Below are 13,508 nucleotides of genomic sequence, written 5' to 3'. Positions count from 1 at the left end.
CAAAAGTAGTTAGACAAGTTCAGCAACTAGTTGGCCGGTCATGTTGAGGATCCGTTTGCAATGACCTCGAATTTAAATAAAGGAAACCACACAGAAGATTAACCTGATTCTGCACCTGTTTACAACTAATCAGCTTACACTTTCATCCATCAAATTAAAAATGTTGAAACATAACTCGGTCAAACTTTTATTGTACTATTTGTGGCTGATTATAAATGAAGCAGTACATGTGAACCAATAATCATTCGTGATTCCCATTTAAATAAGGAATTTCCCGAACACTATTTTTTCGGATTAATAATTGTAGTATACATTAAATTCCTACATGAAACAACGCACTCAATATTAGCAACCAAAATACCTCATAGTTAGAGATTTATCAAATTCTGCGTTTTAAAAGCAAGAACAGTAATGTTTTTCATTTATATTATTAGAAATGTAGTTAGATTTCTCATCAAAAATATTAAATGCATTACGGTACAGTAATGTATTAATACAATAATTCTGTCTGCTGTACTGCGCTGAGGTCGTTGGCCGACAAAGTCAAAAATAACAAGCGAAGTTACCCGCGCGATTCTGAACGCAGAAACCGTGCAAAAAGTCGTCGAACCGACTGATGCTGACGCGATCCTACTCTTCATTGCAGCATTAAAGCATTTTTAAATACAAGTTTTTCTTTGGTTAAAAATATAATGTCATCTATCTGGTTTTATCACTGTTAAAAAAAACTCTAGAACCGTTTAGAAACAGAAAGTTTAGAGGAACATTGTTCGATTCTATTTGAATTATTATCTTCAATAGAATTAGTAATTTAGTTGATAAGGTTATATTAAAACGAAACTTTGTTTAATTTATAATTTTATTGTACACAAGTAAAAACTATATCACTAGGAAATATTTATAATACTTTAGAATGTAGATGTAAGAATCTAACGAGCATCAATTTGTCCCGTACTTCATTCAAGTTGTGAAAGGTCTGTAACGTCTATAAGGGCAGCGTGGCGACATTTTGTCTGTATACTCTTTATACCCCTCCACCCGCACCTCTATAGTCGAGCACCGTTATTGAATTCTAATATAGGTTGTCTGGTACTGAACTGCTTATTAAAGTGGTTTAAGTATCGCTACGAGTTACGATGCATAATAAATTTCAAGTACTACCTTTCGAAAATGAGCTTTGATGCTCGTAGTTTTTGCTTTGGCTTTAATTTTATGAGAATGTGTAATAGTAACAGACCTTATCGATTTTTCTATCTTGAATCTTACTGGGAACCGGCGCTTACTTGTCTTTGAATAGTTTCGGTAGCTCTGTCTCAAAAAGTCTCAAAAAAAATATAACATTTAGAAAAAATCTAATTATGTATTTCTATCATTTCAGGTTGCGCTCATAATGCTGCGATCAAATGAAAGTGTCAGATAGTGGACCCATCGCAACGCAGCATGGGTGCAAATATGGGCAAAAATTCGAGCCTGCTCGACGCGCTGCCATCCGCGCAAGGCACTTTACACGTTGTTATGCTTGGACTTGACTCCGCGGGAAAAACTACCGCCCTTTACAGACTCAAATTCGATCAATATCTGAACACAGTCCCCACAATTGGCTTTAACTGCGAGAAAGTTAAAGGAACAATTGGAAAGTCAAAGGGTGTCAACTTTCTTGTGTGGGATGTCGGTGGTCAGGAAAAACTGCGGCCTCTGTGGAAATCTTATACGAGGTGTACAGACGGAATAATATTTGTTTTAGATTCAGTAGATGTAGAGCGAATGGAGGAAGCTAAAATGGAACTCATACGAACAGCAAAGTCTCCAGATAACACGGGTGTGCCAATACTTGTATTAGCCAATAAGCAAGATTTGCCAGGGGCAAAGGAACCACGAGAGCTGGAGAAACTGTTAGGACTTCATGAATTAGTTTCCTCCCCTCACGGATCTAGAGATGCACATTCATGGCACGTCCAGCCAGCTTGCGCTATAACCGGAGAAGGTCTACACGAAGGATTGGACGCGTTATATGAAATGATACTCAAGAGAAGAAAACTTGCGAAATTACAAAAGAAGCGGGTTAGATAAACTACTTGTACAGCTAAGGCTATATGGTTAAAGTTTATCAAATATTGAACGAATAAGCATTTCATACCAACGTGGTATGAATACGCTAACCACGTCCACGGTTGGAACACCAAATATTGTTTTACTAGATGTGTAACGTCTTATGAAAATATTCCATCATAATGTTGCTCAAGTTATATTGAACATTTTGAAGGAAACGAATATTTTGATAAATTAATATAGAAACTAGTCATTTTCTTTTGAAAATAGCTAGATAGGAAATGAGAAAGCTCATGAGGTTTTATTGCTAATTAATTTTGTGTCATGAATGTAGGACTGATTATGTAATCCTTAAATACAAGCTAACTAGATAAGCAAAGGTGTTAATTTGGCTCACAAAATTGTGTGGGACCATTAATTACAGACTAAAATAATTTTTAATAGTATAAAAACAAATAATTTTAGTCAAAAATATAGATATAGCACGTTGAGTTAGTTGGCTTCTGCGAGTTGTTTGATTGCGAGAATTATATGATAAAGTAAATGACTTCTATGCAACATAGACGACAAGATTGTCGGGACAAAAAGTGCGCCTAATTTTTGCAGATCAATCACATTAATTTGTAAATTATTTCCAGAAGCTTCTTTAGAAAGATGCCAGTAGTTACTGTTAAAAACAATTATTGTTATTTATCTGTGTTATAAATCCTCAAAGGCTTATTTGTTGACCTGATCCGTCTTATATATTAATTCACTTAACGTTAAACGACGAATTTTTGGTAATGTGTACCGAAATCGTTTTCTTCGAACTTTCTCCAACTCAGCTTTGATCCAAAAATATTACTTTTAAGATTTGTTTCTTATCTTTGGGCTTTATTGTAAGAGCTTTGGATGTTTTCTCTGTAACTCTTGTACATAAGGTGTACATATAGTTAGGAGCGTGTGAATTTTTATTGCTAAATCTCTGATTGTTCTTTCATTATTTCACAACACTAATCATTTGAATAGGTGAATTAAGTAAGTATTTATTTACTCTTAGAGCTATTAGGAGATGTTTAGATTTATTATATTAAATAACGCTTCTACTATAATTTGTTGTAAGACCCATGTAAATATGTAAATTCCGTAACCTGTAGTTATTCGTCAATACCAAGAAACCAAACATTTGTAAGTGTAGGTCATATTATATTTTGTTAAAAAGATTATTTTATTGACACTTGATGCATTATTATTGTATTGTTCGTACATTTAATGTTCTTTCTACATATGGATTCCCTTAATAAAGTCTGTTTTTATTAAAAGGATTTTATTTTATTATTCACATGGATATACTAAAATACTGTCTCAAAACAAATAAAGTCCAAATATATTTAATCTGTATTTATATAATAATCAAACACTTGTTTTTATATAAAATTCAACGCCACAAATTCAAAGATTTGTTAGAAAATAATAAATAAGGTTTTTTCCAAATATCGAATAGCCTAATAATTTGTTTGAACAGTGCCAGTAAGTACCTTTATTATCTACTTAAGCGTTGGAGATATTTAGCTGGATCCTCGTTCTCAGTCCAGTCAGTAAAAAGCGCCAAATACTCTATTTCATCCGCAGTCAAGGACTCGTGTTTCTTCAGATCACCCAAGTTTGGGCTGACTTTACTTTGTAAACAATTAATAACTCTTTTTTTTCCAATAATTTTTTGAGAACTTGAAGTTTTAGGAAATCCAAAACCATGAGCACGAAGTATTTGTGTTTCCAATCGGTTGAAAAGTCGTAGTTCCTTAGACGCTTTTTTAGCTTGAACCATTTTGTGGTTTTCCATCTGCTGATATTTTGACACAGCTCGACGTACTGTTTCACTATGTATATTATCCAATCGATATGAGTAATCTACAAAAAAACTTTCAAGATGTTTTGCCATCGAAACTATACCCATGTTCAGTGGCCTATCCAGGAGAACCTTCTCGAAACAAAACTCTAAATGTAGCTGTAGTTTTAAGACGTCTAACGTACCAACTGATTCGTAAAACATTCCAAATAATATTCTATAAAACTTTGTTTTTAAGTGTGAACACTTTGCTTCATAAAACTGTAAATTTGTCTCAAACGCCTTCACCGAATTTAAGATAAACACACTATCTTGTTCCATAATATCTTTAAGACATTGTAGGTTGTCTTTTAAATTTTCTATGTATGGCGTTAAATGCGTAACATGCGTTAAATAGTGTAATTGTTGATTCTCCATTGTATCGAAAACTTCTATAAGATCTTGAGGATAATTGAAGTACAGTACAGGTTTTATCGGCTGCCCGAAACAAATACTACGTAATTTTTCAAATATTATCGCAAATGTATCTTCATCATGGGACTCACCATAGTCAAAACCTTTAGCTTCAATTTCTACCGATCTTGCAAACTCTCTATTATTTAATCGCCATGTTGGTGGAGATAAGTAGTATAAAAATCTGCCATACTTCTGTTGCTGACTATATTGATAATCTAAACTTATTATACGAGACTTAATACTGAACATTTCATTAGCTAAATTATGTAGTTCATTTATTTTTAAGTCAACTTTTTGCTCCAGTTGTTCCCATTTTGTTAAAAGAGACATCGAATTGCGATAATCTTCGGATATATATGTATCAAAATAATTCACTTGTCTTATAACACGTCGTGTACTCATATCGTAAATACGTTCCTCATTCCTTTTATTGATATGAATATTTAAGATACAATCTTTCTTGTATGCAATCTCATGTTGTATTCTTATATAATCATTATAAAAACGCTTCAAAGATTTGAAGACAGGGTTTTTAAATATTAAAGGACGACCATTAGCACATTTAAAGAAACATGTATCTGTGTCTGTTATGGTATTTATTTTTACAAATGATTCAATACAGGATAAGTTTTCTAAATTTCGGCTATAAATTTTATGTTTATCGTATATACTGATAGCAGTACGTTTCTTAAATCGAATACTGTCTTGCTTTTTCATAAATAATTTAAAAGGTAATAAAACATTTGTTCGTTTTAATTTACGCACGGGCATTATTTCCTCCTTGGGTATATTAAATTTACTAACATTTTTACTGGCGAAGAATTTATCGGTACGTCTTATTTTTTTTTCGTGCTTCATTGTAACTAAATCTTCATATTTATATTGCGGTGGCCTTTTTACTTCTATGGCCATGGAAGGACGATATTTAGAATTCATGTTCCACAATCTTTGTAACAAAATACAACAATGAAAATAAGTATTATTCAAAAAACTATGTTACAGTAAAAAGCCATCGTGTTTTTAGAGTTGCCAATTTAATGAATAGTTTACATGTGTTTTAAAAAAATGAATCAATAAAATCGTTTTAGGGAAAAATTGATTTACGAGGTACCCACTCAAATGAAGGTTTAACATACTTATAGTACTCCTCCAAATAAGGTGCTGGATTAGTACCTTCACACCAATTGGTAAAGAAAAGTAGACCTTCCTTTTCTTCTGGACTTATTTTATATTTCTTTTGTTTCGGTCTGTCTCCACTCGTAATTTGTGACTTTCTTCTTTCTGTAATTGCTAACGCAATTCTGCTTTTCTTATCTAAAAATTTCTTGAGAACTGGCCTAGTATAATTGGCTGGTGGTAAAAATGCTTTATTCATAGCATTTGTCATCTCTCTAAAAGCTCTTAACTCGCGTTGAGCTTTATATGCATTAGTCATAGTTTTTAAGTCTTGCGCAAAGAAATCGCTTCGTGCTTGATTGACTATCTTAAAGTCCAGAGAATCTAACCGCAAATTGTAATCTTCATACATAACTTCTAATATTTTCATCGGATCTTGTATACTTTGGTGGCCTTCCTCACACTTACCGAAAACTTGTTCATACACATATTCAATACATATACGAAGTTTTAATGTAGTTGGACTTGCTACACTATCGTAAAATGTGGTACTTAAGATTCTGAAGAATTTATCTCTTAAATAATTTTCGTTGAATGTTTCTCTCGCTATTTCGTTGTTGATAAAATTAATGTAATACTGAAAATGATCAAGTTCTTGTTTCGTCACTTGTTTCAATTGCTTTATACGATCTTGTAAAATTCTAAAGGGCGCATCGGTTTTGGAAAGTTGAATCAAGTATTCCCGGCTTTGTAATTCCATTATTCTGAATAAATACATCATCTGTTCAGGCCGTTTAAAATAAATGTTTGCAGGAAGAGGATTTCGAAGCTCTTGCTTAGCTACTTCTATCATTTTATCAATATCCATAGTTTCTACTAAATCGTTATCCGTAACAAATTCACCTGCTTCAAACTGTATTGATTGAATTCTGTCTCTCAACGTTTCATCATATTTTTGTCTCCAAGAAAGAGGGGCAACGAATATTAAGTAGCTTCTGTAAATTTTTAAAACACCTCTTATGGCATCGAATTTAAATAAAATATTGTTTAATATAGTAATTTTTGACACGTAACCCAAAAACTCTGAGTTCTTTGCAACCAAGTCTGCAAATACTTTTTCTGTTTTAGCTACCTTTGCACATGCGTTTTTATAATCTTCTGTCAAAAACTTTTGAAAGTTTTTAATATGTTGCTTTAATTTTATAATAATTTTGTCATGCTCTTCAGTTTCCTCAGCCAGGCTTTGATCTATTTTTAATATTAAGTCTCTTCTGTATCCAATCTGCTGTCTATTCATTGCATAATTACGGATATTACTAACGTAAACTTTTATATCATCAAAACATCGTAAAGGGCGTCCTTCTATCACAGTATAGAACTCGGGGTGTATCTTCAAAACCGTTTCTACATCATCAGGAGGCTCCTGTAAGTACAGTCGCTTAGATATATCCCTCGTAGCTGCAATCCTTAAATTGTCTTTCAAATGGAGAGGTTGCGATAGACGTCGCTTGGATATTAACTTTTCATTCCGGTCACTATACTTTATGTAAGAGAGAAGTTTTTCAGATCTTGGAACTCCAAACGGCCGAGATGGTTTAATTTTACTCTCCTCTTTCTTGATAGCAGTAACTCGATTAGTGTAGTAATGTTGTGTATTTGGAACATAACGGCGACGAAAGATAATGTCCAACGTTTTTAATGGGCGTATAGGTGCCCGCTCCTCCTTTAGACACGACATCTTTAAAAACTACTTATATCAAATAAATATTTTTACAATTATTATTAAAAAAATCCTCAATACATAACAAAATTGTTGATTTGTGTCTTCTAAATGACACTGCAATTGACAGATCTATAACATGCTAGAAAAATAATATGTGATTTTGTCGGTTTATAGTACTACAACTACTTTGAGTGTGGCTGTGTTGTTTTTGTACTGGATTTTGTGAAGTCCTGTAGACGATTAATGCATAGACGCAGCTCAATACAGTCTTATGTATCGTCCAATCCGAAAAAAATATACTTAACTCTTACGATCATTTAATTTGGGACAAATTTAATAGACACCATGCTTAAGCATATTACAGTTTGGTTTATACTAAAATAAAAATATTATTACATTTATTTAAAAAAATGAATCATAAAACTATACTTAACGAAGATTTAATGTTTAACAGGTCTCTTAGAGGGTTCATATGCTGATTTCATACGTTTATTTAGTTTATCAACATTTTTCAGCAATTTATTTGCCAACTTAGCGTTTATAATTTGTGAAACCCCTTCGCTATATATTTCCTTTTCTATGACCTTAACATCATTTAAATCGAATGCTGTTAAATCTATCATTATATTATTAAATTCTCTTTCAAGACAATACATCATTTCCAGAGAACTGAGGTTGGTTTCATTAGGAGCAATTATTTCCTCAAAAGCAAATTCAACATAGTTGAAAATCTGAAGAGCTGTCTTAGATGATACTAAATACTTAATATTTTTATTAAGAAGTTTATAAAATGCATCTTTGAGCTCTAACTCTCTGGATACATTGCATTTGATAATATCGTCTATTTCTTTTATCTGAAACAAAATATGAAGAAAAGCGTTTATATGCCTATTGTAACAAAACGGTCAACAATTTAGATTAATTAATTTCAATAAAAACTCTATCTTAAATAGTTGCAATACAGAAATTAGTGGAGCAAGGAAATACAATAAATACAAAAGAGGAAGATAATTTAGAAGGTGGATAGGAACAGGAATGGCGGGATTTGGAGGATGCCTTGGTCAAATGAGGACATACAGATACCTGAGTACTTACATATAGAAGTATTAACATATTCGAGTGTAAAAGTATCCATAATTAAAGTCAATTGCCATAAATACTCAATATATTATACTATTTAAGAATTAGGCAAGAAAGAATACCTTTTGTTCAATAAAGTTTAATTCCATATCCATCAGAATTTTCAGGCGTTGAACAGACGTTAGAAACTGTTGCTTTTCCGCATTCAACTCCTCGGTCACTAGTAAGTAATTCAAATTCTGTTTTTCAAGAGTATTGAAAACATTAAGCAACTGAATAGGAGTTTCGAAATAAAGACACGGCTGTGCTAATTGACTTAATCTTAGTTTAACGGCATTTATATCAATTTTTAAGAATATATTTGAATCAGATTCAAAAATATCTGCTTTATCGACTGGCTTTGGCACTGTTTCTCGCCACATAATAGGAGCTGCGTTATATAAAAAAAATTGAAAGGAAACCAGTATTTGTAATGTCTCTTCTATATATTGCAATTTAGATTTTAGTGTTGCGTATTCATAATTAGTTGCTTTATGTTCTTCAACTTGCTTTATCAAATCTTTTGACAGGTTATCAGATTTTCTCATGATTGCTATTGTTTTGTTATTATCGTGTGCTAAGAACTTATCAAAGCTATATTGATATTCATCAAAATGTTTCGAAGCTGTTTCATATTTCTTCCTCTCTGTTTCAATTTCTCTGTCTATTCGTAATATTTCATCAGTCAAAAAGCCGTACACAGTTCGTTTTAAGGTAATATTTCGTATGTCCTGTTTATATTTCAGTATAGATTTGTTTGGCCTGATGGGTCTTCCGTCAATGAGAGTGTAAAAATGTGGATCTGTATCAAGAATTGTACGTACATCAGAACTGGTGCCGTCTATTAGAGGAAGCTTTACCCTGGGATGTTTATCTCTTTTGTTAATTCTTTTCTTCTCCATTGTACTATAGCTTTCTTTAGAAGAATCTTATTTTATTTTCACAAATGATATCAATATCCCTATGGAAACTGGTTACTGTGCTGTATCGACCCAACTTTTCAGCCGAACCAAACAAAAACTAACTGCTAAATTTTATTTCATTTTGATATTTAATAAAACAACTAGTTACGTAAAAGTTTTATTAAAAATCGCAAATAGACATGATCATTTTGTGAAAATATTCTAGTTAGCGAGTTAATAAGCTTAAGAAAACTTTATCTTTATTTACATGCAATTATTTTCATCACTAAATACTAAAGAGTGTCAAGTATAACTCAGCAACTTTTCAGTGATGCCTATTACATTCTATGTATTAACAAATTTTTGAAAAGCTCCCTTGGACTTGAACTTTTACGAGGTTGTGTTGAAAACAGAATTACGCTTCTAAGACCACCAAACTAAGCATTAGCATTTATCAAACTTTGTTTTTTAACCACACGCCAACTATAAATTGGGAGTCCGCAGACTAATTTTTATTTCATGACAGTTATTTTTAAATCACAGATATGATATACATATTAAACATTAATCACTAGACGAACTACCACTCTGTTGTTCTTCTCTTTCTTCGTCTTCTGCGACTTCTTTCTTCACAAGCTCCCAAGGCATTACTGGTAATGGTTCCACAAACGAATCGTCTACCTTTAACTTGTACAAGAGTTTTGGCGTAAAGTGCGTTGGTAGCGGCCACACTTTTTCTGTAAATAAATTTTATTACTTTTTACTGTTTCTAATGGATAATGGATTATATAGTTTCAATGGTTAATTCAATGAGGCCATTTCGTATAAACCATGTACATCTTAAAACTTAAAAAAAATCTTATCGATACTATTCATACAAAGAATACAAATTATACATATAGATAAAATCAATTAATAATAAATTTTGACATATAAAACTGAAAACGTGCTCCGCTCCATGATGAACTAAACTCAAGAATATCGAAGTAACATTTGAATAAATTTTTTTTAAAGAACTGTAAATTTTTTTTAAATGTCGGTTTTCAATTATTTAATATAATCACCGAAATAGAAGGCGTAATCATCAACCCGTCGATGCAAATAAACGACGTGACGAAGATCCAGTATATGGTGTGACGCAAGTAAGAAATCCAACAGCGTAATCTCTGGCAACGCCTCCATTTTTGGGTCATTTGCGCTGAGACCCGTGAAGGAGAGCTGAAAAAGTGATATTTTGGCAATTTCTTTAGCCACCACGCTTGGTTATTTCATCGTTTATCATCGAATAATTTTCACCGTGTCAGTTTTATATAATAACTACTGCTTCATGTATTTTGTTAATTATTATTAATTATTAATACATAGGTTATAAACTAAAAAGTGTTTAATAGTGTGGACACAAACTACACAACATTGAGACTAAACAGAGGCGTGACCCAATAATGGGCCGTTCAAGTACGCACTCACATTTACTGCTATTTATCCTCCCACCCTTATCAGCAAATAAGTAAAGCTCTCAAAAATCAGTACGTATCAATTTTTCTAGAAATCCTCAAAAATGCATTTCGTTTTCAGGCATAGACAAAGCGTCGGTAATATGTGTAAAAAATTAAATAATTACTGTTGACGTAATTACCAAATAAGAAACTCAATGAACCCTACCGGGGGAAAGAGAGACCTTTAGGGAGGGAGATTTACGTAATACTTGAACAGCCGCTATAGCCAAACGAATTAGTATGAAAATGATCACGTGACAGCGTAGCGTAAGCTAATTTCGTCCCATTCTTAAACAAATTTACAGGCTATTTATAATAAAAAATTAAAATATACTCTTAAATAAATATAGCCAGAGATGGAATGCATTATATGTTGGTTAATAAAGCACGTAGCAGTATCTGGTCGGTATCGGTCCAATTAGACTAATTAAAAAAGTATACATTCCACTTCATTTATGTAAGTAAATTCAAACGTACTTTATCAATTATGATGATAATTAAGATCATCCTACATTAAGTTAATCAAAGTAATTAAACATCTAAGTGAATTAAGATCAACCTCACCTCTTCATCGTCTTGCGCAAGGGCACACAATTTCTTTATTTTGTCAAGACAAATTCGTAATTGTTCAACGTGTTCCGCTAGAGGGCCGAACACGTCTAGTTTGCCGACAAGCGAAGGTGGGCGCGCCGTTATTGCACGCCAATCGTCAAATAAACGCTACAAAACATTGACTATAAAAAGTTAGATATATATTCCACCAGTAACTGATGTTCTAGTGTGTCTTATATAATAATATAAATAAAAATTATACATCAAATAACCAAATAATAATTTAAAGCATTGTTACTGCAAAATTATTTTACGGTACAAAAATTATCAATTAAACACACTCAAGAATCTACTAACCGCTGTTATAGAATGATAGACAATCAACATTTTCAATCGCTTAAACATTTTTCTCTCTACTGGTTCAGAGGGCTCCTCCAGTAGTTTTATTCCTTCCATTTCCTCATCATCAACATCGGCTGCTTCTTGGTCCTGTTTTTTCATATATTCTATCCATTTCACTTCACGTTTAAAAAGGAACCTTAAATGCCTGTGCACTGTGTCTTCTGAGCCCTAAGTGATAAACGAATAATTAATTAGATCCTAAGTAAGAAACAATAAGTTCGGTCAGTAAAGTGGGTCGAAGTTCTACCGATTCTTTTAATATTGATAAGAATAATTTAAGCTAAACAATAATAACAAATTATGGATGACCCTCTTATGAATTCGGTCAGTCTTAAACTGGATATATTTGTAGGTAATTAGCACAATAATATTAAGTATATAATTTCTGAGCAAATTAGTACGCGCCCCCGGCATTGCCAGGAATAGTTTCCGTAGCCCATGCCTATAATTAACTTTTTTTTTATTTATAGTTATTTTAAGTTCCACCAACCTCAACTATATGTACAAAGTAACTGTCGTAAACCAGTAATAAGCCATGAACATTAATTTCGCAATAGGTGGAATTCACATCGTGTATCGTTCGTTCGAATTGCTTTATTATTTCATCCTTTGGTAGACAATGTTCTCCGGCATATATCATGCGTATTGCAAATGTTTTCTGAAGTTGATTAATAATAGTTAAATACTTTATAACACCGAAAGAAATCTATCATAATCACAATATCTATAATCAATCTATATAACCACAGATAATATTTAGCGGTAATCCTCGACTCTTAATCTGAGAGGAATAACTTGGGTCTTCCATAAATATAAAATTAAAGAAATGTATCAGATTATAAGTAACAAATGCCTTTGCTGTTTCTTATAGCCATTTGTAACAATTACCAACCAAGAGTTATGAATATTACCTATTAAATAACTTTGAAAACAAGTATACGAGTAAATTAAATAAGTAAGTACTTACCAAATTTTGTTTTTCATAATTTTCCTCCACAACATTTAGAACAGTCCTAATATCTAAATCTGGTAGCAATGCTGCCATATCGATATATATTTACATTATTTTATATGAAATATTACCATGTTATGCAATGTAAACTTAAACTCAAGAATGCTGTTGCCATGGCAACTGGTTACACAGATTAATCATAATTTTTGTCATAGTCCCTAGATAATGTAAATAAGACATTTAGATTGTCACTGATTGTTGTGATCAAATTTAATTATAACTATGTACTACATTGTCACAGTTCTTCTGGCAACATCGATGGAAGATATGGAAGAACTAAGACTCGAGCTAGAAAGTAGGAACATAGGCCTCGCGGTGAACAGAACAAAGACTAAACTGATGTTAGTGGAAAGCCGGAAAGCTTTCATGTGCCACTTGCATTAATATCGTAGACCGCTTTATATATCTTGTATCCCAGATCTCCCACGAAGGCAGTTCTGTCCCGGAAAATAAAAAGACGATTCGGCATGGCTAAGGATGCCATGACACGTTTAGGCAACATCTTGAAGAAAAGAGGAATTGGTATCAAAACTAAAATAAGACTGATACGGGCTCTAGTGTTCCCTATCTTCCTGTATGGAGTGGGCTCGAGAAAAACAAAGGATCGATGCCTTCGAGATGTGATGCTGGCGGCGAATGCTCAGAATACTACAAATCGTGGTTGGTAACACAGAAGGAAAAAGATCACGTGACCAACCAGATGGACCGATCAAGTGAAAGACTCATTGTCTTCAAAACTATACACTGTCATAAGGGAAGACAGAAACCGATGGAAGCAGATAGTCCGCTATAGATGCTTCATTGCTGGCCATGACGCTCAGACGTGTGCTGCCGATTAAAGAGAGAGAATACA

At 32.8% G+C, this 13,508-nt stretch overlaps 5 protein-coding genes across 6 annotated transcripts in view; 1 reads left to right on the top strand and 4 right to left on the bottom strand.

Moving 5' to 3' along the window:
* LOC111003035 (ADP-ribosylation factor-like protein 4C) overlaps positions 1 to 3,350 on the top strand; it is a 37,625-nt gene extending 34,275 nt beyond the window's left edge. For both annotated transcript variants that reach the window (XM_022273382.2, XM_022273381.2), the window contains one exon: positions 1,379 to 3,350. In XM_022273382.2, the coding sequence (XP_022129074.1) occupies positions 1,441 to 2,070 (630 nt within the window). In that variant the 5' untranslated portion in view covers positions 1,379 to 1,440 and the 3' untranslated portion in view covers positions 2,071 to 3,350. The remainder of the gene's footprint in view (positions 1 to 1,378) is intronic.
* Positions 3,351 to 3,423: 73 nt separating this feature from the next.
* LOC111003072 (coiled-coil domain-containing protein 38-like) lies at positions 3,424 to 5,287 on the bottom strand. Its single transcript, XM_022273433.2, has one exon. It carries the CDS (start codon positions 5,267 to 5,269, stop codon positions 3,572 to 3,574), a length of 1,698 nt encoding a protein of 565 aa, XP_022129125.2. The 5' UTR covers positions 5,270 to 5,287; the 3' UTR covers positions 3,424 to 3,571.
* A 6-nt stretch (positions 5,288 to 5,293) lies between these two features.
* On the bottom strand, positions 5,294 to 7,468 carry LOC111003078. The gene has a single exon (XM_022273438.2). The coding sequence runs from the start codon at positions 7,185 to 7,187 to the stop codon at positions 5,418 to 5,420; it is 1,770 nt and encodes a 589-aa protein (XP_022129130.2). The 5' UTR covers positions 7,188 to 7,468; the 3' UTR covers positions 5,294 to 5,417.
* A 144-nt stretch (positions 7,469 to 7,612) lies between these two features.
* On the bottom strand, positions 7,613 to 9,193 carry LOC111003073. Its single transcript, XM_022273434.2, has 2 exons — positions 8,375 to 9,193; positions 7,613 to 8,026 (listed from the first exon to the last, which is right to left on the bottom strand). Exons 1-2 carry the CDS (start codon positions 9,191 to 9,193, stop codon positions 7,613 to 7,615), a joined length of 1,233 nt encoding a protein of 410 aa, XP_022129126.1.
* Positions 9,194 to 9,358: 165 nt separating this feature from the next.
* On the bottom strand, positions 9,359 to 12,832 carry LOC111003080. Its single transcript, XM_022273441.2, has 6 exons — positions 12,611 to 12,832; positions 12,134 to 12,301; positions 11,599 to 11,811; positions 11,254 to 11,409; positions 10,258 to 10,411; positions 9,359 to 9,930 (listed from the first exon to the last, which is right to left on the bottom strand). Exons 1-6 carry the CDS (start codon positions 12,686 to 12,688, stop codon positions 9,758 to 9,760), a joined length of 942 nt encoding a protein of 313 aa, XP_022129133.2. The 5' UTR covers positions 12,689 to 12,832; the 3' UTR covers positions 9,359 to 9,757.
* Between the last annotated feature and the right edge of the window lie 676 nt (positions 12,833 to 13,508).

Source organism: Pieris rapae, chromosome 4 (assembly GCF_905147795.1).
Source record: "Pieris rapae chromosome 4, ilPieRapa1.1, whole genome shotgun sequence".
NCBI classification, from domain to species: Eukaryota; Metazoa; Arthropoda; class Insecta; order Lepidoptera; family Pieridae; genus Pieris; species Pieris rapae.
This window is presented reverse-complemented; position numbering and strand designations above follow the sequence as displayed.

Bases quoted from the DNA above. Each gene is read 5' to 3' on its own strand.
- LOC111003072 (XM_022273433.2), bottom strand. From the start codon at position 5,269: ATGAATTCTAAATATCGTCCTTCCATGGCCATAGAAGTAAAAAGGCCA.
- LOC111003078 (XM_022273438.2), bottom strand. From the start codon at position 7,187: ATGTCGTGTCTAAAGGAGGAGCGGGCACCTATACGCCCATTAAAAACG.
- LOC111003073 (XM_022273434.2), bottom strand. From the start codon at position 9,193: ATGGAGAAGAAAAGAATTAACAAAAGAGATAAACATCCCAGGGTAAAG. The intron at 8,027-8,374 runs GTATTCTTTCTT...ATTTTGTTTCAG, and splicing joins TAAACTTTATTGAACAAAAG to ATAAAAGAAATAGACGATAT.
- LOC111003080 (XM_022273441.2), bottom strand. From the start codon at position 12,688: ATGGCAGCATTGCTACCAGATTTAGATATTAGGACTGTTCTAAATGTT. The intron at 10,412-11,253 runs GTGAGGTTGATC...TCACTTTTTCAG, and splicing joins TTGCGCAAGACGATGAAGAG to CTCTCCTTCACGGGTCTCAG. The intron at 9,931-10,257 runs GTGATTATATTA...ATTTATTTACAG, and splicing joins TGATTACGCCTTCTATTTCG to AAAAAGTGTGGCCGCTACCA.